General features: G+C 42.0%; 3 protein-coding genes across 8 annotated transcripts; all 3 read right to left on the bottom strand.

Annotated features, from left to right (window-relative positions):
• Positions 1–2276: 2276 nt before the first annotated feature.
• On the bottom strand, positions 2277–4617 carry atp6v1g1 (ATPase H+ transporting V1 subunit G1). The gene is made up of 3 exons (XM_085413226.1): positions 4423–4617; positions 3698–3798; positions 2277–2994 (listed from the first exon to the last, which is right to left on the bottom strand). Exons 1-3 carry the CDS (start codon positions 4502–4504, stop codon positions 2821–2823), a joined length of 357 nt encoding a protein of 118 aa, XP_085269352.1. The 5' UTR covers positions 4505–4617; the 3' UTR covers positions 2277–2820.
• Positions 4618–5488: 871 nt separating this feature from the next.
• epb41l4a (erythrocyte membrane protein band 4.1 like 4A) lies at positions 5489–17095 on the bottom strand. 5 transcript variants are annotated; one of them, XM_085413218.1, is made up of 24 exons: positions 15312–17095; positions 15055–15154; positions 14634–14678; positions 13907–14011; positions 13787–13832; positions 13610–13688; positions 13277–13374; positions 12644–12725; positions 12347–12434; positions 12177–12265; positions 11861–11924; positions 11652–11743; positions 11167–11211; positions 10960–11057; positions 10807–10873; positions 10665–10733; positions 10484–10552; positions 10197–10247; positions 9159–9248; positions 9001–9066; positions 8894–8929; positions 8733–8801; positions 7353–7433; positions 5489–5660 (listed from the first exon to the last, which is right to left on the bottom strand). In XM_085413218.1, exons 1-24 carry the CDS (start codon positions 15407–15409, stop codon positions 5579–5581), a joined length of 1809 nt encoding a protein of 602 aa, XP_085269344.1. In that variant the 5' UTR covers positions 15410–17095; the 3' UTR covers positions 5489–5578. The 5 variants fall into 5 exon arrangements, with proteins under 5 accessions (XP_085269344.1, XP_085269346.1, XP_085269345.1 ...); XM_085413220.1 differs by having other exon boundaries at positions 7377–7433; XM_085413219.1 differs by having other exon boundaries at positions 9001–9063.
• A 151-nt stretch (positions 17096–17246) lies between these two features.
• On the bottom strand, positions 17247–22557 carry fsd1l (fibronectin type III and SPRY domain containing 1-like). 2 transcript variants are annotated; one of them, XM_085413223.1, is made up of 13 exons: positions 22439–22557; positions 21383–21478; positions 21150–21281; positions 20786–20887; positions 20681–20703; positions 20279–20400; positions 19974–20207; positions 19806–19904; positions 19586–19715; positions 18589–18677; positions 18106–18360; positions 17913–18001; positions 17247–17755 (listed from the first exon to the last, which is right to left on the bottom strand). In XM_085413223.1, the coding sequence occupies exons 1-13, from the start codon at positions 22451–22453 to the stop codon at positions 17654–17656; spliced, it is 1488 nt and encodes a 495-aa protein (XP_085269349.1). In that variant the 5' UTR covers positions 22454–22557; the 3' UTR covers positions 17247–17653. The 2 variants fall into 2 exon arrangements, with proteins under 2 accessions (XP_085269349.1, XP_085269351.1); XM_085413225.1 differs by having other exon boundaries at positions 18589–18674.
• Positions 22558–22725: the final 168 nt, after the last annotated feature.

Genomic DNA, 22725 nt, shown 5'->3' with positions numbered 1-22725 from the left:
TGTTGCCTTCTGGTTGTTTGATCCCCTCAGTTCTGACTACCTTCCCTCTCTTCATTCAAGGTTCAAGGTTCTTTATTTGTCACATGCTTAGTTATACAAGTATAACACACAGTGAAATGTAGCCTGACACGCTCCTCGACATGTGCAAAAATTGGGGGGGGGGGGGGGGGGGGGGTGTGTAGAGGAAGAACATTATATATATATATATACATACATATAGTATATACACTGGGTGAATGTGCAGTAGTAGCAGCAAGCAGGTGAATTCTGTACATTAATAAGAATAGACATCTGACTATTTTACAGGATAGACAATATAAACATATTTAAAATTAAAGGAATTGAAATGTACATTGTGCCTTGGTTTAGTGTCTGGAAGAGAGTCCTGTCTCAGTCATTATCATCCAACTAGACTTCTCCAGTCTGAACAACGATGTCGTTGCTGTACATTCTGGTGGTGTGGATCAGTGAATCGATGTCTCGTTCAGGGTTGGCATACAACTTCATGTCATCCATGTAGAGGAGGCTGACAGCTGCTCCATTCCGTAGTCGGCATTCGTAGCTGGCAAGATCAGCTGGCAAAAGGGGAATTTTTATGTATATAAATATATATTAAATTTTAATAATAAAAGATTCAAAGTTGTGAAAACAATACATGAAAAAGATTATATTAAAGAAGTACTTAAAAATCATTTTTATGTCTCTGACCAAAGTTCAATAATTTTAAAATTGGTTTGTGTCATGTGGTTTTGGTCGTAGCACCGATGACAGCCTTCTGATTTCCAAGATGCTGGGTGCTCCACACAGAGCTTTATATATCAAACAGACATACTGAGATTTTTGAAACAATCAACGCTCAAAAACAATTTTCCCTGAGTTGCAGAGCTAAAACCAAGATGGCGTCTCGTATGTTAGTGACCAAGAGTGGAGGAACCTCCGAGCTGCTGTTAGGAACAAAGCTGTTTGAATTTCTGCAGGTTAAACTGGATGAACTCTTATCCTGAGATCTTTACTCTCGCTTACAATCTTGTTCTCATTGGGGCACGATCTCCATGTTTTCCACAGTTTCCATCGTTCTCCTCATCCCGGATCATAAAGCTGGACTACATGAGGGTGCATTCAAGTCACTGCTGAAACGACCAATCACAGTGCAGGTTTCAGAAGTTGGGTGATGTAAAAACCCAGCGTCACTGCTCACCTCTGATCTTATCTGTGATCTGACCATATCACCCGTGATAGTAGTAGTTTCAATATGGCGGACATGCGGTGTCATGGCGTTAAGCAGAAAGGAGTGTGAGGTTGTTCAAATCCTCAGCACACTGTTTTGTTTTGTTTTGAATCTTTTCTTACGTCCTTGGGTATTCTACACAATTTTCCTTGAGCTCAATCGGAAGACATTAGGAACAAGGGAACACACCCCAGGTGACTCTCTAAGTAGGGATGAGTATTGTCACCGATTTCTATAACTGATTCAATTCTGATTCACAAGGTCCCGATTCGATTTGATTCTATTCAATTTTGACTCAGAAATATTATCATTCTGATCATTTATCAGTACATATCCATATTTTTATATTCTTGTTTAAAAACAAAGGTGAAACTTGTGATGCCTTTGTGTCAAAGTAACTGAGGATAAAACACAGAAAAGCATGAAGGAGATTTACCCGGCCTGGCTTTTTATAGCAGATAACCTTAAAAATATTCTGCAGTAGATCAAAAATTAAAGAACATGAATCAGCAGAACATTACCTGATGCTGCTGAAGTGAAGCAAAGTTACAGCTAAGCATTTTGTAATTTGGCATCATTTTTAAAAAAATTTTAAAACTCGGTATTGAACAGCACAAACGGGCAACAGCACTAAACACAACTACAGACTGGTGTATAATAAGCAAGCAATAATGCAGAAAATAAAGATTTTTGATGGTAAACTGTTCTTGAAGCTCACTGAGAGAAAGAGCTGTGCAGAAAGTGTGATTTTTATGTGTCTTTACGTATCTGCGTACATGCCGTCAGGTAAAAGATCCACGCTTTGTATTTATTGTGCAGAATTAACCATTTGGCGGATATTGAAATAGTTTTGTGAGTTTTAATCTGAGATTCTGGCATTTCTGGCAAAATACATTTATATTTTTAAAAAAAAAAATTGATTCAGGATTTAATGAATAGATATCACTACGATTAAATTGAATAAACCCACAGCTATCTGTAAGCACCTGTTACCCTATGAACGCGCCTGGAACACCTTCAGCCAATCACAGAGCAGCAGCACACAGACTCAGCCAATCAACATTTTTAATATGTTCATCATCACCATGTCACAGACAACAACAACAAGTTACATGGTCACAAACAGGAAACAACAATGTGGAATTGGACAGTAGTTTCATAATAAAAGTCTTTCCACTTTCTCCAGCCAATCAGACAACAGAGCTATGGTGAAACAGCCTATTAGCAGCTGTCACATCAGTTGGCAACTGCTGGTAAATTTACACCTGATTGGCTGGTGTTCAAAGTGGAAAGAACAGGCTTTTATTTTGCAAGATCAAGGAAACACTTAAAGAAAAACAAATTTAATTTGATATAAATATTTCGTAAACATCACCACAGTAACACCGACATTTAGACCACACCTTCACCCAGCATGGGAAAACAGGAAGAAATGAACTTTAACCTTCAAAATAAAAGCTCTCTGAGGTTTTAACACTTTTATAGAGTTTCTGAAATCACATGCTTTATCCAAGCTAATGCTGCTAACAAAACTAATGTCCAGGCCTCCTGTTTGCCCCGCCCCCCTCATCTTAGATAACATACTCGCCCCCTCAGCCAGCCACACGGTAGTTGGCATGAAACTCTGGCTGGATGTCGCAGATGCGCCGCAGCAGCTCAGTTAGCACGGCCTCTCGGTTACTACGGTAACTGGCCTGGATACGATTCATCTTCTCCGCCGTGTCACGATCCACCTCCACTGCGCTATTACCATGGGAACCAAGAGCCTGGAGGGAGGGGGAGTTTGGGCGGAAACAGACAAACATTATATATAACTTTTATTTTGAAATAACTATTATATACACAGAGTACTTAAGTATAAAAACCAGGTTTACATTTATATAGATAAAGATTTAATAATGACTACTACTAATGATTTCATAACAAACAATACAAAAAACTTATTTAAAAAGGAAAAAAAAAAGAGTAGAAAAAAAGAGCAGAATCAGCTCTCCCAGCCTTCAGTCAGAAAGCTTATTAAAGGCATTTTCGAAAACAGCTCCTGTAGAGGTCTGTGGAAGCAGCTGTCTGACCTCTATAAACACTGGATCACATCTGTCTTTTTGGCAGAAATGCTCATTTCAAGGCTTCAAAACGAGACTTCACAACAGCCCGGCCCATGTCTTAACTGTGCTGGCAGTACAGGAATGATATTCAATCACATATAGTAAACGTTCAGATTTTATTTTCGAATTCAATCAATGGAAACGAATTATATATATATATATATATATATATATATATATATATATATATATATATCAAAAATTGAAAGTGAAACAAAGAAGAAAATAAAGAAAGAAAGAAAAAGTTGTTTCTGTGATTCACGCTAAATTAAAGAAGGAAAATAATAAATCATTCTTCAGCATGTAAACAGAGAGGAAGAGGAGGGAGGAGGAAGAAGGGGAGGAGAAGGACTAGGGTACATACAGCTGCCTCCTTGGTCTTGAACTCCTTCTCTCTCTGCAGGCGGTACTGTTCGATCTCAGCCTGAGCTTCTTCCTTCGCCTGCTTCAGTCGCCGATTCTTACCTGCACGTCACAACACGAGAGAGAAACCATTTAAAGACTGGACTCAGATCAGTCCGCAGGTTTACAGGTAACGGGTGGAGGACGGTGGAAGTTTAATGTCTGCAGATGAATTGATGCGCGGGTTATTAACACTACTGTGACTCTAGGTCACATGACCTCAGTGTTTCACCATCAGGAGACCGGAACCACACTGATCATGTGATAAAAAACTGCACAGAAACAGACACCCGCGCATGAATCATGGGCTGACCGGAAGTGAACACCCTGCAGTTACCGACCGTGTTACGGTTCTGACCCGGTCACGGAGCCGTTACATTGCCGCGAGTTTTCTCCTCACAGCGGAAACAGACCTGCTTCTACCCCGATCTGAGTCGGATCGGGCAAAGCTATAATCCCCTCCCTGACGTGCTCAGGGAGGTGCCAGCAGTCTGACGGTGGACCGATCCGATGATGCTGTACCGAGTCCGGTCCGTGTCTGACGTCAGAAGAACGCGAGCAGCCAGTGAAACTGTAAATTCACCGAATTACAGACCGAGTTCTGCCTTACACGGTTTCTGCTCCCTGTCAAAGGTAACAGTGGCCCCGCTGCGGGCTCGGCGCCCAGAAGGCCGGACTGGTACTCACGCTTGCGGGCCTCGGCCACCTTCTCGGCCGCCCTCTTCTCGGCCTGCAGCAGCTGCTGGATGCCCTGAGACTGGCTCGCCATGCTGGGTCACTCTGCGCGGACACACGGAGCAAGGTCGACGGAGGATTTGTGCTGCTTCTACCTCCTCTGTGGCCGCAGTCAGCTGATCTCACGTCACGCTGCAGACGGTCACGTGAGGAGAGTCTGCGTCTTCTTCTGTGCTCAGCATGCTGTGTATCAGCGCCCCCTGCTGGGCTGGAGGGAGGTTCTCACAGTTTCTCTCCACAGTAGCTCCATCATTAATAAACAATATTTACATTTTTAAATACTAATGTAAGTTAGATTTTTATTGATTGTTCAGATTTTTAAACCACAAAAAAAAAGAAAAGAGAACAAAATGAGACCAAAATATGACCGACAAACATAGAACAGCTGACAGCAGCTACATGTAACAGCCTTGAGCTCAAAGATCATAAAAGAGAGAAGTCCTTTTTCATCACTGCCAGAGAGAGCAAGATGAAGCAGCCATTTATTCACATCAAGAGTCACTAAAAATTAAATGACCATAAATAAAAGAGAGACTCAAAAACTGATCACATACAAGCAGGTAAGACAGGTGTGTTCACAGGTGTGAAGACTCTTCTGTGCTTCCATTAGACTTGTTCCATGAAGGCGGACAAAAGCAGGGTCAGTTCTCCCAGCCTTCAGTCAGAAAGCTTATTAAAGGCGTTTGTGAAACGCCAGAGTTAGATTTCCTTCACTCCCCAAACTGCTCCTCACCTGTAATTGCCTCCAGATACCTGCCTTAGTAAATATTATCTACCCTAATCCTTGACATTTAACCAGCAAGTGACCTGAACTTCACAGGAAGTCAGAACCTCTGGACAGTGGCTATGAATCGACACACCAGTACCATCTGATAAAGCTCCGTCCCTAGTACTGGTAACAGAGGTGATGATGACAAACATAGAGGCAGCTCCTGGGTGAAGCTAAGCATGAAGTTCTGTCCGAAGCCCACAAGGGATGACAGCTCCTGTAGAGGTCTGTGGAAGCAGCTGTCTGACCTCTATAAACACTGGATCACATCTGTCTTTTTGGCAGAAATGCTCATTTCAAGGCTTCAAAACGAGACTTCACAACAGCCCGGCCCATGTCTTAACTGTGCTTGCTCGTGGGAAACCGACAGGAAGTGTCAGCTGCCGTGGTAACAGGAAGAGGAGGAAGCAATTCTGTACAACTAAAACACAAATGAAGCAAAAAAGTTCAAATGTAAAACCTCACTACATATTAATTTACACGCATGTTATTGTAGCATTGTTATAGTGATACTGATATCACCATTATTAATAAAGAGAGTGCCGATGTCATCAACAGCAGTAATGACATTGGCGTGTCTGTGTACACGGCTTCAGTTTGATTAAAGCTTTATTGTTTCTGATGTGATCAGTTCTGTGAGGAGATCCTTCCTGATTTCCAGTATAAATAAAATTAATACAGTTGTCATGGCAACATTTCAGGCTCCTGTATTTTTCAGCTTCTCTAACGCAAAGGGCGACTTCTCAGTTGGCATCACCAGACAGCCACACATCAGGATCAGCTGTAAGTTTGTCACGGAGAAAGTACCGGAGCAGCTTTCAGTCAGATCCATCCCAAAAGGTCTTACATCAATATTTAAGTGACTTCATAAACTTTGTTTGTGGGTTAGTTTATTCAGAAGCAGGCAGTGCACCATACTGTGTTTCTTATAGTTTAAAGAACACTTCTTTCACCATAGCCGTTTAACATAAACTTATTTTTGTAATTTTACATTTATGTTCTGCTTCTCATGTTCGTTGTGTAATGAATTATTAATCTCTGGCTCTCTTCCACAGCATGTCTTATCCCATCATCCTCCCCTCAACCCAACTGGTCGTGGCAGCTGGCTGCCCCTCCCTGAGCCTGGTTCTGTCGGAGGTTTCTTCTTGTTAAAAGTGAGTTATTCCTTCCCACCGTTGTCAAAGTGCTTGCTCATAGGGGGTCATATGATTGTTGGATTTTTCTCTGTATGTATTATTGTGGGTCTACCTTACAATACAAAGCGCCTTGAGGTGACTGTTGTTGTGATTTGGCGCTGTGTAAATAAAATTGAATTGAATTTATGAATTCCTCATACAGCGTGTTTTTCTTTTTTACATGCATTTGGAAATGATCAGTTCTTGGTTTCTGCTGTATTGTACTGTTGGACAGTTTTCATCTTATAATGTCATGAATATTCTTAAAAATGTCATATGCACCATCAATATGAACATTTTCTCAGTTGTGGATGAACAGGTCATTTTTAAAAGAACTCGTGGTTTCCTCTGGCCTTACATGTCTTAGTTCTTCCTCCGGTTGCTTTCTCTTGTAATAATTAGTGTCATAAACTGCAAACAGTGGCAGCCCCAATGATGTCATTAATAGTGAGCTGATTATTACATTTCTCTTTCATTCCTTGTAAAAAATACAGTTATTATACATGATAAGTTATCAGTCACAGTTCTCATACTGTCCAAAACCATGTCATCTAAATTTACTTCAGATTACACCCCACAGTAATCAGATTACACTCCACAGTAAACCAGATTTTCTGACTGTCTTTTGGCCGGTCAGAAGAGTCGTGACTGTCAGTGGAGGGCCGGTCTGTATTTTTCTGTATTCCTCTGAGTGATTCTTTGTTCTGTAGTGATCATAAAGCGATTTCGGGTTTCTTGTTTCTCTGATTTGTTTTGGCGACAGCACCTGAGACCATCTGTGGAACTAACCTGAGGTTGGATCTGAATTTCACCTACTGTGATTTGGCCTGTTCCTGAAATTGAAGGTTGACCAATGTTTTCAATTTAGACCTTTACATTCAAATTAGGATTATTTAATGTTTCCAGTATGAGGCGTGAACACAGTGAGCCACACCCACCGGAGGTCTGAGGCTGACACCCACCGCTGATGCCGTCGAGTCCAACGAGAACGACGCATTCTGACTGGCTCTCCCAACACCCTGAAAGACACCAATATATTCCTTAGTTCCCTCCTTCCTTCCTTCCTCCCTCCCTCAGTTCCTTGCCTTTGGAGTTCCTTGGGCTTTGGAGCGTGATGTCACGGCCACGCCCCCTCCCGCCATGACAGTAGGCCAGACAAAGCACACGGAAGCGTCAGCTGTGGTTCGTAGGTACTGTGTTGTCGGTTGCAACGGTAGATCACATGATAGGGAAGGCAACAAGCTGGAAAATGGGCTCTCTTTTCATCGTTTCCCCTCCTGGAGGCAACGGGAGGGATCTCATGTATCCGATAATACTAAACGAAGATGTCAGGCTTGGATTGCAGCGGTCAGACGAGCGGATATCGAGTTCTCTGCCATCCCCAAACGAGAGCAATTGCCCACCTGAGAATTCATGTTGAGCGAGTAATAGGTAGTTTGCGTAACAAGTTCAAAATGCTACACACTACAATGCCAATCCGATTACTCACATCATGTGAGGGTGAAGACAGCACTGATTGATAAGATTGTTAAGGTGTGCTGTGTTTTGGTGAATATGTGCCCCTTGGTCAAACCAGGGCCAAATGAAACTTGCTCTTGTTGAATATTCATAAAACTGCTGTGTTGCATGTACAGTTCATTGTAAATAATTGTACTTTCTGTAAAGTGGTTTCAATAAAACAGAAAAAAGTATGTTTTTTTTTTTTTCAAGATCTGTTCAAATGTACTTAGCAAGTACATACACATGAAATGCAAACTATTTACATGGCAACACACAGCTGGCATCAATCATGAATCGTTCATCTAGAGCAAATTTTGGGGCAGCTGCTGAGGAGAAGTCAATGTTATGTGCAACCTCTGGCTGTATCTTGGTCATATGGTCAACGTACTGCCAACGTGGAGGCTTAAAAACGGCCAAATCTTGTACCCAACCGTTTGTGAATCAGATGTGCGCCTCCAGGGATTTATAATTATGAAAATTATTTCCCCTATGCGCTGACTCCACAGACAAGGTACGCGAAGATATCGGGATAGGACAACAGCGGTAGGCTGTCTGGGTTTCCACTCCACTGCCTTATTTCATACGGGTCCACATTACCGATGCACGCTATTTTTTCCAAGTACCGTCTCTTGGCTTCTGGGTGCAATCGGTCACGATACAGCCCTTTGTCTTTTGCGCTAATTTTAAGCATGGTTCTGGCAGTCCCGCTTCCAACACAGTGTGTTTGTCTTGATTTTTTTGGCCTTCTGACATGGCGCCGCGATCCCACAATGCACGGCCGCGTGACGTCAACGCCAAAGCCCTATTCCCTCACTTACCTTACTTCCTTATAAGGTATGTCCTCCATTTGTCTGTCAATCAAACTGGGAGGCTCCACCAACTCCTTCCTGGAGACATGGTAAGGACACACAGTATTCTGAGTACTGGAAGTAATTGGACTACTGCAATTAATCAGAGTACTCTGTAATGTGTAACTTACTGGATGTGTTTCCATATTTGGTTGTCAGGACTGTGGCTACAAACACAACAAGTGTTAGCAATAGCCTTTAGCACATGTTAGCATTGTTACCATTGTGTTTTACTTACGATTGGGTGTGGCGGCGGCGATGGTGGCAGGAAGTTGTGTCAGGACCGTGGTCACTGTGGCGACTGCTAAGTACAAATGGGAAATTATGGATACAGTTAGCTCAGTTAGCATCAGTGTTAGCCACACAAAGACGCTAAGCTAACTTTTTTTTTTTTACCATTTTGGGGGTCTTCTTCGGCACCGCTCACTATTACTTGACATCTTTTCTGATTCGCTGCCGCTGCTCGTGTTGCCACGGGAATGAGACCTGCTGGGCAGAGAGCCAATTAAATATCTTGAACGGTCAACCTGAGGGTGGGCAGACCATCATGACACACAGAGGACAAACATGAAAAAACTTTTGAATAAAATTCAGAGGGTGCATCCTCCTGAGGCCGCATTTGAAGGCCGATTACGTCACATACATCGTGACGTAGGCTATCCCAATTCAAAGACTCCTCCAAATGCGGCTGACAAATGTGTCCTCCTTTTCCTCAGATTTGAAGGAGTCAGGTGTCCTTTGTGGCCTGCCATATCCCAGAATTCATAGCGTGGCACAGCCAATTCCAGTTTCCAACAATGGCGGCAGCTACTTAGTTGTAATATTATTTTGATTACTCTTTCTGGGTCACAAAATAAACTTTTATGATACATTTCAGGCAAGAATGTAGCTGTGTAAACTTCAAATATCTGCTTAATTTATCAACACACATATATCACATATTTGCAAAAGTGCTCCGACATTTTTGGAGCCATCTGTTACCCACCAGCTCGATAGCTAACCAGGTGGTCAAGGCTCACTAGAGCTGGCGAGAGCAGCGAACTCCCGGCAAATCATTTTCAACCCCCTGTGGTCTTTGCTACTCAGGTTAAACATGATATATAAGTCACACTCAGATAACTTAAAAATGTTTGGCTTTTTCCAGTGTTTTATCTGTTTATGAATAAATCAGTTTGGCTGAGATTAAAGTTATAGTTTTCACATAGCTGAATAAACATCAAACAGAAAACTGATTAAACAGAAGTGTGAGATGGTAGAAAATTTACTCCAATGCCCTGTTATATTTTACATAGCAAGGAGCAGACGGCTGACTTTATTAACCTCCACCGAGAGAGCGGTGACGTAAATCTGAAGGTCTCGGTTGCAGCCTCTGAATGTGGACACAGCTTTCATTAGAAACAAATGAAGGCATTAAAGAAATGACAGTTTCCTTACCTCCTCCTCTGCTCTCTGATTGGTCGATCTCCATCAAGACTTCTGCTCCGCCTCAAACACCAACAGGAAAATGTGTCATTTTAGTTCCCTCTTTACTATTCCTTCCTCCCTTCCTGACTCCTTCTTTCCCGTTTTTCTTACTTCCTCCCCATTGTCCTCCCTCCCTTCTTTCCAACCTCCCATTTTTTTATACCTTTCTTTCCCTATCCTTTCCTTACTTTCTTCCTTTTTTCATTTAAGCCTCCATTTCATCCTTCCTTCATTTCCTTTCTCCCTTCCTGCCTTACCTTTGTGGTCTTCCTGGGACTTGTTCGTCTTTGTTGGTGTTTGGACAAAACTTTGGGTTGAACAGACCACTGTTTCAAGGAAATCGGAGATTACAGTGGCAATCAGATTACATTCTGCATTAATTTAATTACATGTATCAGTAATCAGATTACACCTTGCAGAAGGTTGTTTTAAACGTACATGTTTGTGTTGTTTTCCCATGGTGCACTGGGCTTAGCATGATCAGGCTTCGCCCTGCCCTCTGACCCTCTGCAAGTTCAGATACGTGATCAAAATACATCATCGCATGTCAGCATCACATGACATCAGCACATTCTCTCACCTCTGAACAGCAGGTAGTGCGCTGTGTTTTGTTATTAGTTCACTACTGCAACTTGGCTTATGATTGGCTGGAATAGAGAAGTGGGGACAGAGCTGTAGTTTATTTTATTACAGGAGCAGATAGTAAAACCACAGCATGTCTTCCTAAACACACCTTGACGCGTTGCCCTCACACACACATCAGCTGATGCCGTTTTGTTGTCAATGCCATTTTTCAACAGACGGAGAGACGGAGTTTTAGAGCAAGTGAAACTGGAAGAAAAGGATGCATCATCAGAAACGTTTGTGTGTGTGTGTGTGTGTGTGTGTGTGTGTGTGTGTGTGTGTGTGTGTGTGTGTGTGTGTGTGTGTGTGCGCTTACCTATTGTGGTTCAGTTTGTGTGTTAAAAGGTTTATCTCTGACATCCTGAAAACAAAAAAAATTTGAGTTCTGCGTGAGTGCGTGTCTGTGTCTTTCTGTGCACGTGTATCTGTGTGTGTGTCTGTGTGTGTGTCTGTGTGTGTGTCTGTGTGAGTCTGTGTGTGTATGGGTGTGTTTGTCTCTTTTTTTCTCCTCATGGATCTGTGTGATGTCACAGAGTGCAGGTATCCTTATTTTTTTCACTATTTTCAGGTTTTCTGACACATGTGAAATGGGTAAAGGCAGGCTCATGGGGTGATTTGAGAAGAGGGAAAGGTGGAGCCTACGAGAACCAGGTTTAGTTTATGGAAGCCAGATGAGCCAATCAGAAGAAACCAGGAGAAGCTGAAACATTTTGTTTCAGAATCAGATACAAAGTGTGCAGAGCTGAATACCTGGAGAAGGTGAGCAGATTAAATATCATCACAGAGGCCGGTGTGCATTACCTGAAGAAGGTGTGATGTTCAACGCAACACTTCCACAAATGTTTGCAGCTGCGGCAGTCGGATGTTTGGAAGAAGAACGATGTCGCTGAACCCTGAAAGCCATGCAGTTTCTTTTATAAATAACGTTTTTGCATTTTTAAAAAATATGTTTTTTATCTAATGATCACTGTTAGCATTAGCTTAGCATTAGTCAGCCAATAGGAACTCACGTTTCTGCCTGACACTCTGAGCTCGAACTTCTCGTCTTTGTAGTGAAGTTTGATGATTCGCTGCCTGCAAAAGACAGCAAGCTGAGGGTCACATGACTGAGGTCATATATTTCTGTTTCCTCTTGTTTTGGCCCCGCCCCCTCCTTGCTGCCCCCCCTAGCTGTTAATCCTCCTGACCATGACTCATTGTCTTCATCTCAGGGAAATGTTAACACACATTTAAACTGATCAATACATATCATTAAATATTAACACTGATATGAACCTTCTGTTTGGGTCATATCACTGTGATGTCATCCAGGCGTTTTTAACCTACCACAGATATTTTCCCACCAGCTCTTTGTTCTTGAAGATAACCACTCCTACTGGTGTTGGACCCAGGAAGTACTCGGTGTGGTTCTCCCCCTGCACAAAGTCATGGTGTCAGCACGGATCAGTGATTGATCGGCTGAAGTTCTTGTATTGATCAGTGATCAAAAGGCTTACATAGGCGGCGAACAGAGAGACGCCGTACATCTGCAGAGAGCTGCAGACAGACAGGAAGTGGCGCTGAGCCTCAGAGCGAGGGACGCCACTGCACAGCAAGAGAAAGAATCAATCAATCATTCAATCAATCAAAGTGATTTCTTTTGTTAGTGTGCAGCTCCATCTTTTGTCGTGTATTGATTATTGATCATTTTTTAAAAATATTTTTGATGGTGGCAGAACAAAATAAAATATGGGATCAGGTCATGTGATTACAGAAACAAGACCTTTAACAGCATGGCATCATTTCCTGTGTACCTGAGCGTTTTGCGGATGAGTTGAACTTCCTGCGTCTCCTCAGCATCTGATGTGTTGTCCTCACTCTGGTTGCCTCGATCCGCTGAAACAAACATGGGAGATCAATAATGAACTTACTGACTGATGAAGAAGTCACACATATGAACGGGTGTACAGAATTATTTTGATGTCACAAGTCATACACGAGAAAAAACATATTCTGAGCAAATATTTCATTTTACTCATTTCATTTGCAAAAGTGCTCTGACGTTTTCGGAGACGTGCAGAATCAAATTCAAAGACTTTTCTTTACACATATGCAGGTGTTACATTCTCTAATATGTATTATATATGGTTAAAATACATCAAATGCAGTAAGTATACACGTTTCATAAAAAGTCTGTAACTTTCTTATTGGCTTTAGCCCACATAATTAAACATACAAGTCGATCTTGAGTTTCACACTCTTTTTATTAGAAATAATCAAATTGTTACATTCTTAAATTGACACAAAATGTCAGAAATCTTCTCTGTCAGGAACACATTTTCTATGCAGCTCAAACTTATGCACAAAGAATGTAATGTAATGCCTGTATTATCTTTTCTCGTTTGTGACTTATGATAGAAAAATAATTCCATACATTTTCTTCTCACCCTGCAGCATCAGAGCGCACAGCTGAGCTCTGAGGTGGCCGGAGCATGGCAGGCGACCTCGACGTACATCCTGACAAAGTTGGAGGTAAAATTGACGCCTGACACAGGAAACACATGAGTTTCACCAAGGGTATTTAAAAAGCAGATGAAATTATGGTGGCTTAGTCATGCCAGAGGGCCACATAAGGCCACCCATGTTGGGGAGGGGGGACCGTTAAGGGCACCCGTGGCAGATGGCCATATAAGGCCACCTTTGATGAGGTGGCAGGCTTGTTGAGACAGATATGATGCGTTTAGTGTTTCATGGATTTGTTAGGTTGCACTGAAACATACCGGGTTGTTTCCTCGTTCAGCTTCGATGGATCTTCAATGTAAAATTTGACTCCAAAGTAGAAAATGTACGGCGGCCCAGCTGGAACAAAAAATGAGAAATGTGCTGTTTGAGAATCTGAGGATAAATCAATAAGACAGATCAGTTATGTTACTGATGAATTTCATGTTGCAGCTCACCGAGTTCCTTGTGCTGTGACAGAGTCTTTGAAGGATCCAACCAGAGCTGAAAGAAACACAAACAGTAACTGCTGCTGCTCCTGAGCGCGCTCAGTTTGGACTTCTTGTTTGTGTTCTCACCGTCTGCTGCCAGTTGTCACAGAACTTTAAACCGAAGAACTCAACCTCGACCACGCCTAGCTCAACGAACACCAGCTGCAAGATGGAGACCGCCTTCGATGATCTCTGAGGACAATACACTGCGTCACATTCAGAGCTTTCATCACTCACAGAGACAGGATGCTGAAGAACTTATCAGATCTATCAAACCTATCAATTCAGTTCAATTCATCCATTCATTCTCTTCCACTTAGCCTTATCGGGTCATGGGGGGATGGAGCCTATGCAAGCCACTATAAGCAAGAGGTAGGGTGAAGGTCAAGTTTATTTATATAGCACCTTTCAAACAGCCGATGCTGCACAAAGTGCTTAACAATATAAAAATGGCATTAAAAAGCAACAATGTAATACAATAATAATAATAATATAAAACAATAATAGGACAATAAAAGAATTAAAACAATAACTACAATTATTAAAATAAGACCAGAATACTTGGGTCATAGTGTGTTAAAAGCCAGGGCATAAAATGTGTCTTTAGTAGTGATTTAAATTGCTCCAAAGTCTGGGACCTGCCACGGAGAAGGCTCTATCGCCATGAGATTTGAGATAAGTCCGTGGGATGGACAGTATTATTGCCAGACCCTGTAGACCCTGTATTGACAGCCTGACGCAGTGCTAATTTAACACAGAGAAACAGACAACCATTCACACCTATGGGCAATTTAGATTCACCAGTTAACCTTACCCCACTAACTGCTTTTCTTTGCACTGTAGGAGGTAGCTGTAGAACCTGGAGAGAACATGCAGACTCCACACAGAAAAGCCGGCAAGGCTGAACTCAAGAGCTTCTTGCTGTCAGGCAACAGTTCTAACCATTGTATTACCGTTCCGCCCAATCAGTTCAATGCAACAATATATAAATATATATACCACCACAACAATATATATTGTAAGGTAAAGACCCCACAATAATACACAGCTATCAAACCTGTCAGGTTTTCTATTTTTTACTGCCACTAAAATCAAAGTTCATAACAGGAAGTTCTTAATAATGATCTTTCAAAGTCAGTCCCCTCTAACTGCATAGAGGTTTGATGGAGGCCACAGAGTGGTGACAGTCTTACTCAGAGGGGAGAGGAAACGGCCAACGGGAAGTCGGCACTGACCTTGATGCCCTGTTCGACCGTCAGTGTCAGCTTTCTGTTGTCCAATAGAAGCACTTCTCCGTAAAACTCCTCCCGGTTGCCCCGGAAACAGGCCATTGTCCTGTCATGAGCAGAGTTACAGCCTGATGAAGATAAAGGTGGCAGCTACAGAGTGATGGTGATGATGAGCATGACATCTGAAGCACCTCAGATACAAACCACAGAATCAAACTGAGCCCTGAATGATGGGAAATAGAGTCACCAGCTTCTCTGCTCACCTGCTGCTGATCCTCCTCTTCCTCTCCTCCTCTGGTCCTTTGTCAAAGTCTGCTCTCCTTCTTCTCTGGTTTCTCTGGGTTTGTTGCTGTGTTACCATAGAGATAACTCCTCCCCCTCTCCTCTGATTTCCATTTTGCTTTGTTTCCCTTTAAAAAAAACTTCAACAAATAATTCCAAAAAGCAGGTGTGTGTACAGAATAATTTGAAACAGAATTTTATATACAATTGACACAAATTTTAAGTTTCACTGATGATCAGTTTTTATGCTCAATTTATCACAAATATAACTTCTTACTGAGGCTCAGTCAGCTAATTTCCTGTGTGTGTGTGTGTGTGTGTGTGTGTGTGACTGTGTGTGTGTGTGTGTGTGTGTGTGTGTGTGCGCGCTGCATTCACTGCCTCATTAATCTGAGTGCAGGATTAGCAGAGGCTGAGGCGGATCCCTTGAACGCCCCGTCAACACAAAAACAACTTTCAGTGTTTAAAGTCGATCAATAAAAAAATAAGATTAATTTAAAGAACTTCTGCATTGTGATGTTTTATTAAATCAGTTTTAGTTCAATATTACTGAGGAAAGATCATTTTAAATATCTTTACTTATTTTCACCACTTACCCTTTTCAGGGTCGCAGGGTGCTGGAGCCTATCTCGCTGTCTTAGGGCGAGAGTCAGGTTACACCCTGGACAGGGCTAACACAGACAACCATTTGCAACTATTGTTTCCAATTAACTTTTCCCCACTAACTACATGTCTTTGGACTGTGTCCACACAGAAAGACCCCAGCATGATGGTAGAATTGAACTCAGGACCTTTTTGCTGTGAGGCAACAGTGCTAACCACCATATTTTACTTTTTTATGTTTAAAACTAATACTTAGTGTTCTGTCTCATCATGTACGAAAGTAAATAAAAGTTAATTTAAATACAAAAAGCTATATATTCATAGAAACATGTATGTTTGAGATTTATTTTACAGTTTTAACCAGTTTTTTGTTTTTACAGTGTAATCAGCTGATGGTGAAATTTTTTTACAGTGTGGGATTAAAGTAGCTGTTAAAAACGTCTCGGTTGCGCAGTGTCGCTCAGACCAGTGTTCACACTGAGATCACCGCACTCTTATTTTTAATGAGATTTTTTTAATCTGTTTATTTATTTACGTGACTTTTTTCTTCAGTTTGATTTTTAATTCTGTTATTTCTATTGATATAAATGTTTTCATATTTTTACCTTTAACTTTTTTTTTTTATCCTGTGACTTCACAGGATAAAGGCATACTTCAGGTTTTTTTGTTTTACAATAAAAGACTTTATAAACAAACAGAGGTAAAGTTAAAAATTGATTTTAAATCTGAAATCGGGTGTTCTGATTGGCTTGTGACATTTAACAAAAGGACCAATCATGGCAGCTGACTCCAGTCCTCCCGTCTGCATTCAGATCCTTGCTGTGATCATCCTCCTGTGTTTTGGAGTCTATAGCTTCATCAAGGTAACCGTCAGACTTTTGATTTTGGGTCCAACGTGACCTCCTGCTCACGCAGTCCTCTCCTTCCTCTCTGCAGGGAGCCTCCTCCTCCTCCTTCAGCTGGTGGTCAATCCTGGGAGCTGCCTGTCTGCTCGCCACCGCCTTTGCTGCCTTTCGCCTCTATGAGGTCTGCAGGAGGAAGGCAGAGGAGGCGAAGAAGGGGCAAGACAAAGACGAGCACAGAGGATTGTCTGAGGAGAAGTGATGAAGAGGAGCTTCAGATCAATAATCCTTAATTATTTTAATTTGTCCCAAACGGCTGATGTCACACTTTCTCTCTCCTGATTGGCTGCTGGGTGGTGTTACACTGTAAAAAGATTCTGTAAATTATTCATGTTTTATTTTGATGGGATCACCGAGCATTTTCTGTGTGCTTTTATTTTTCAAACTGTGTTCATTGACAGAAAACATTGATTCTGGTCAGATCAATAAATTCACTTTTTAATCAATGATTTCATAAAATCTTATACCCTGGTTCCTTCACAATAAAAGTCAGTCATGTGGTCAGAATAAGAAGTTTCAAAATAAAGTTTAGTAGCAATGTGCAGCACTGTCTCTAGTCCACTCTTTCAGAATAATGGTATCTTACACGACAAACAGAGAACTTGAAAATAAATTACATCTAGGTGCAGTTTTCAAAGGAAAATCCACAGCTACATACTATGGCTTCAGTTCCAGACTTTCACAATAAAAGCCTCACAGTAGAGTAAAAACTGTTGTAAAATTGATGCTCAATAGCAATAAATCTGATAGAAACTTATTGATTTTAAGAATTACAAACAGCAATGATATGACTTAAAATAAAACCACTCATCAGTCGATCACGGGGAAAGGCTGCTGAGGCTCCGATTGGTTGTCAGGAAATTTCCCATAAAGCTCGGCACCTGAAGACCTGTCGCTATGGTGATACCACCACACCAAACCTAAGGCACAGTTTTACAGCAGTTAGCACTTTAATACATGCAGAGTATGTCCTGTAATATATTGAGAGTACTGTGATACTATCAGTGTACCGTTACTTAACCGTGACTGTACAGTATTACTGTACTATTACTGTAGTGTTACTGTTATAGTACTCACGGTGAAGGCGGGGACAAGCGGCTGGCTGAACTTTGTTTTGAAGGCGTGAACAAGACGAAGATGATCTACATCAATAAACAACAAATCACCTGAAACAAACAGGAAGTCAATTCAGAAACAAAAACAAACAAACAAAACAAACACACTGTCAATGAGCAACCAGGAAGTTGAAAATACTCTTTGTTTTTCGGACCGTTGTCATAGTCACAGTAGATTCCGATTCGGTGAGGTAATGGCCAATCCAGTGTCTTTGCTCGGTTGTTGTGCTTTGCGGCAAGAGAGCTCTGCAGCCATTGGCTGGCGTGGAGACACCACGAACCGGTGCCCTTCCCTAATTGGTCAAAGCGTCCCAGGCTGCCCCGATAGGCCACCCCTACACTGAATGATTTCCAGTCAGCCAGGGGGCGGAGCTCCCAGTAGTGACAACCATTAGTCATCTCCTCGTCACCTAGGAGACCAGGAAGGAATTTCTTTTTAATTTTTAAAATTAGAAATCTTTTATTTTAACTTGTATTATTAAAAATTATTTTAAAAAATGAATAAAATTTCAATGTCAAATCATTAAATCCAAGTTGTTATTAAATCAACTTTTTTTTTTTAAATTCTGACATCTTAAAGACATTCACTTTAGTGTTACTACAGTATTAGTACTGCAATAAGAGTGCAGTATTACTACCCAGCACTGTGTATGACTCCCCAGCAAATCGATCGCGTCCTCCTCGACTTGCAGCCGTTTTATTGGGTGATGGCGTGGCGCTCCGGCTGCTGAGGTAAACACAAAAAAAAAATGTTAATAAATGTCAACAGCATAGCGGGAATGAAACGGCAAGGTGAAACAGCCAATGAGGTTGTGCCAAAGCATGATGCAGCAGAGAGGAAGATGAGCGTGACAAAAACATTTCATTTGTTACATGATGGAAGAAAAGTTTATGTTACGACATCATTTCCTTTAAACATGTTAAGCCTTTATTTTGAAATAAAACCAAACATGAACTTTTTAATTAAAACAGGAAATTAAACGCTGATGTGATGTCAGCAGTGATGTGAAAATGGCAAATGGAGAGAGTGATTGGTTGCTAGGAAACCACTCAGCCATGATTGTTTCTACCTGAGCAAGTTGGAGAGGAAGCAGCACGGAGACTGAGGAGGGATAAAAAGGTTAAAGGTTATTTACTGAGGCACGTGTGAACTGGTGAGACAGGTAGCCGCTGTGATCTCATCACGATCTCACCTCTGAATGAGTCAGCTGATCAGTAAATGTGTAATGAGGAGGTGTGGCCTCCTGACTCTACAATTCTCTTGAATCAGCTGACCCATTCCGGCAGGGCCAGCATGTTTATTTAGGAGGTCAGAGATAAAATGACAAACAGTTAGTGATGATGTACAGCTTGGCGGCGTCCAGTCACAGAGGGAGATACGAAAAATCAGCAAAAAAAGTGATGTGGCCCAACCAGCTTTTTCAGGGAATTAAGAGCACCTCCTGCTGTCGTTACCTGACCAGCACAGGTGTGTCACTCTACAGGTGAGAAAAGTGCATCTTCCTGTTCTTTCTCTTTCACAATAAAAGCCTGTGCATTTCACAATACTGTGAGCGATGAACTTTACCGTGCTTCTAAGATACATTCAGGTGTATTAAAAAACACAACGGCCTCATCACTAACAGCTGTCCTCACCTGCTTTTGTTCTCTTTGCCTCGCAGGCGAGGATCATGACCTTTGACCCCCTGAGGCTCCCAGGTCACCGTGTCACCCTGAACCTTGAGCTCAGCGTGCGCTGTTGAAGCGTCGAAGCTGAAGTTATACGCTGCAGACAAAAACATGGAAAACAAGGCGTCATCATTATCTGAGGCTCCGCCCCTCAAACACAGTTAAATATTCCACGTCGTGTGCTCACCTGTTGTTTCTATGGCGATAGGCTCTGAGAACTCGCCAGCTGCCGCTTTGTTTCTAGCTCGGACTCGAATGGCAATGAAACGCGAATCGAACTTCAAACCTGAAATGCAGAAATTGGTTTAAACTCAATGATGCTGTAGCCATGCAATAATGACCTCTGACCTTTTACCTGAGATGGTGACCTGAGGTTCGATAATGTCACAGACTTTCTCCCAGCATGCCTCTCCTGCCACTCTCAGTGTGCTGTCACGGTCCATTTTTCGGTACTCTAGGTCGTAACGTTCGATTGGTCTGCTGCTGCTATCGCCACCACTGTCTGCCTCACCGGGCGGTCGCCAGGTGACCGTGATGGTGTTGTCACGGACTACACAACTGGAGGCATTGATCTGTGGAGCTCTCGGCACTGAGAAACAAGAAAAACATGTGACCTCTGACCTCACAGAACAACCACCTGAACTGTTTGCGTCAACTGACCTGGCAGAAAGTGAAGTCGTTGAAGCCCCGCCCTCTCTGCACTGAAGTCCACAGTAAATTGTGACATGTTGTCTGACACCGCAGGGCGAGTGGTTAGGCGGAACGCCGGCGCCATTGTTACCCTAGTAACAGTGTTGGGGCGGATCCCAATGGAGTGGGGTGGGTTAGGTGTTAGTATTTAGGGATGGGGTTAGAAAGGTTGGGGCGGAGTTTGTATGCAAATCATTGGAGAGCTTCAGTAAGTGGTTTGTTAGTTTGAAAAGATTCAGAAGAATCAATGATATCAAAAAGAAACATTGTAAACAAACAAACAAAAACAAACATCTGATATCATCAAATGAAATGAAATGACAATGAAAACACACATTACACAGCTTTACACATTAAACAAATCAGACATACCGTTCTTTGATTTGTTTTGCTGCCTGAAAACAAAACAAAAAAACATTTTTAGTTTTTTTTAAATGAACTGATAACATCATCTTCCTTGTCTTCATCACGCCTCACCGCAAGAAATTCTTCTTCAGTGTTGATCGTAAGTGTTTGATTTGCAAAGTCAAGAAGCTCCTCGCAAGAGACCAGAGCAAACTTGCCCTCTGACAGCTGCTTCTGAAACACCATGCAGAAAACAACCCAGTCAAGCAATCAATAGCTTCAAAAATAAAAAATGGAAACAAATAAAGTGCTGCCAATGAATAGATATAAAAAATATTTATGAATGTATATACATTAAATGTAAAATATTATTTATTTGCAAAGTAGAAAAAATCACTTTAAAAACAATGAGTAAATAAATATGTAAAACTAAATAATATACTAAAAAATAAAGTGTTCCAGATAAAAATAATTCATTAAAAAATAAAGTTTCTACCTGAAGCTCCGCCTCCTTTCTTTGCTTCTCTTCTTTGATTATGTAACGGAGCTCCGCCCCCTTCTCCTCCAGGGCAGAGTTTAGCTTCTCCAACTCTGCCTCCAAGTCTGACATCACCTTGCATGACTCCTCCTGATTTAGCAAAGTTAACTTTAGTTATTTTTCCTTTAGTTTCTCTTGTCCCATCCACCTAAGCCCTTCCCTTTGTTAATTCAGCTGATTAATGAGCTGACCTGCAGGCCCGTCAGCGTGTGATCAACTGCTTCCAGGAAGTTTTGGAGCTCCTCGTTCTTACTGGCCAATGTGCTGATAATCCTGCGCAGAGCTTCCTGTTTACAAACAAACATTTAAAAAATAAACTATTTTTTACAGCACCTTCCTCCATGTTGGTGAAGCCTTAAGCAGCACTAAGTAATCACAAAACTGTTAGAGCAGAGACAGCGAGACACACAGAGCTCCTCTTCCTCATCTTCCTCCCTGATTCCACACCTGACAGAGACCAATCAGACGAGAGCATCGGCTCAGAAGGCGGGTTAAACACCTCGACCAGGATCAGCCTCCGTAGACCATAATGGACCAAAGAAGGCTTGGCATCCTAGCTGAGGTGAATACAACCATCACCATCCTGCCAGTCTCTGGCCCGCACACACCTGCCTGCTCCACCTGTTAGAACTGCAGCTGTCCGACCTTCAGATGGCGCTCTCATTGGTTAAAGACTCAACGGAAGTCTGGCAGGAAGTCTGGACACACTGAACCAAAATAAAAGGTGAAAGCACAGATCGAAGCTTCACCTGGTAGCCCTGAGATGATGATGCTCTAAGAATGAACTGACTGACTATTGATTGAATGATTGACATGTACATTTTGTTGGCTGTGCACTGATACTGAACTGTAATTTCACGCTTTTGTAACGCGTATGTTTTTAGAAACTCAGTAAAGCACATTTGAACAGGAATGAGGTATTTTACTATGAAAATTACTTCGGATGTACGGGTTTTATTTTGAAACTTGGAGGGTTCATTGTGACCCCAAAGTCTGAACACGCTAAAGGTCATGTGACCCCCACCTGTACTCGCCGACTGATCAGTATGTTATAATGCACAGCTCTTGTTCTCACTGAAGCTCGGTCCACCAGAGAAAGAGAAGCTAACCGCTAACAGCTAGCAGCTAATCCCCCCTCCTCTGCTTCCATTTCCTTGCACCTCTCCCTCCACCACGTCCGCCCCCCCCCCTCACTCCCCTAACTTTCACTCACTGCTCGATTGATCACCGATTGATCACACTCTTACCTTCTGAGCGTCCATCACCTGAGACAGAAACAGCGGTAAGTGGGGACGAAGGTACGGGCCTGAAGTGACGGCATACGTATGTACATACTCATTTCCTGTGAAGTGTGTCAAAATAAGAGCGCGGAGAAGAGAAAACTGATGGGGATGTATATTAATTATTGATTCTGATGTTTGCGCAGTAGTGTGCAAAAGTCTTGAGTCAGACCTTCTGGTTATTTTAAAAGTGCCCTTGAGCAAAAGTTCTCCTGCTTTCTGAAAGTTTAAAATTCTTCCTTGGCTTTTTTTGA

Source organism: Rhamphochromis longiceps, linkage group LG7, assembly GCF_057381845.1.
Source record: "Rhamphochromis longiceps isolate RC_006_pf linkage group LG7, R_longiceps_female_GT1.1, whole genome shotgun sequence".
In the NCBI taxonomy this organism is placed as follows: Eukaryota; Metazoa; Chordata; class Actinopteri; order Cichliformes; family Cichlidae; genus Rhamphochromis; species Rhamphochromis longiceps.
Note: the sequence above shows the minus strand (reverse complement) of the source record. Positions and strands in the feature narration are given on the sequence as shown.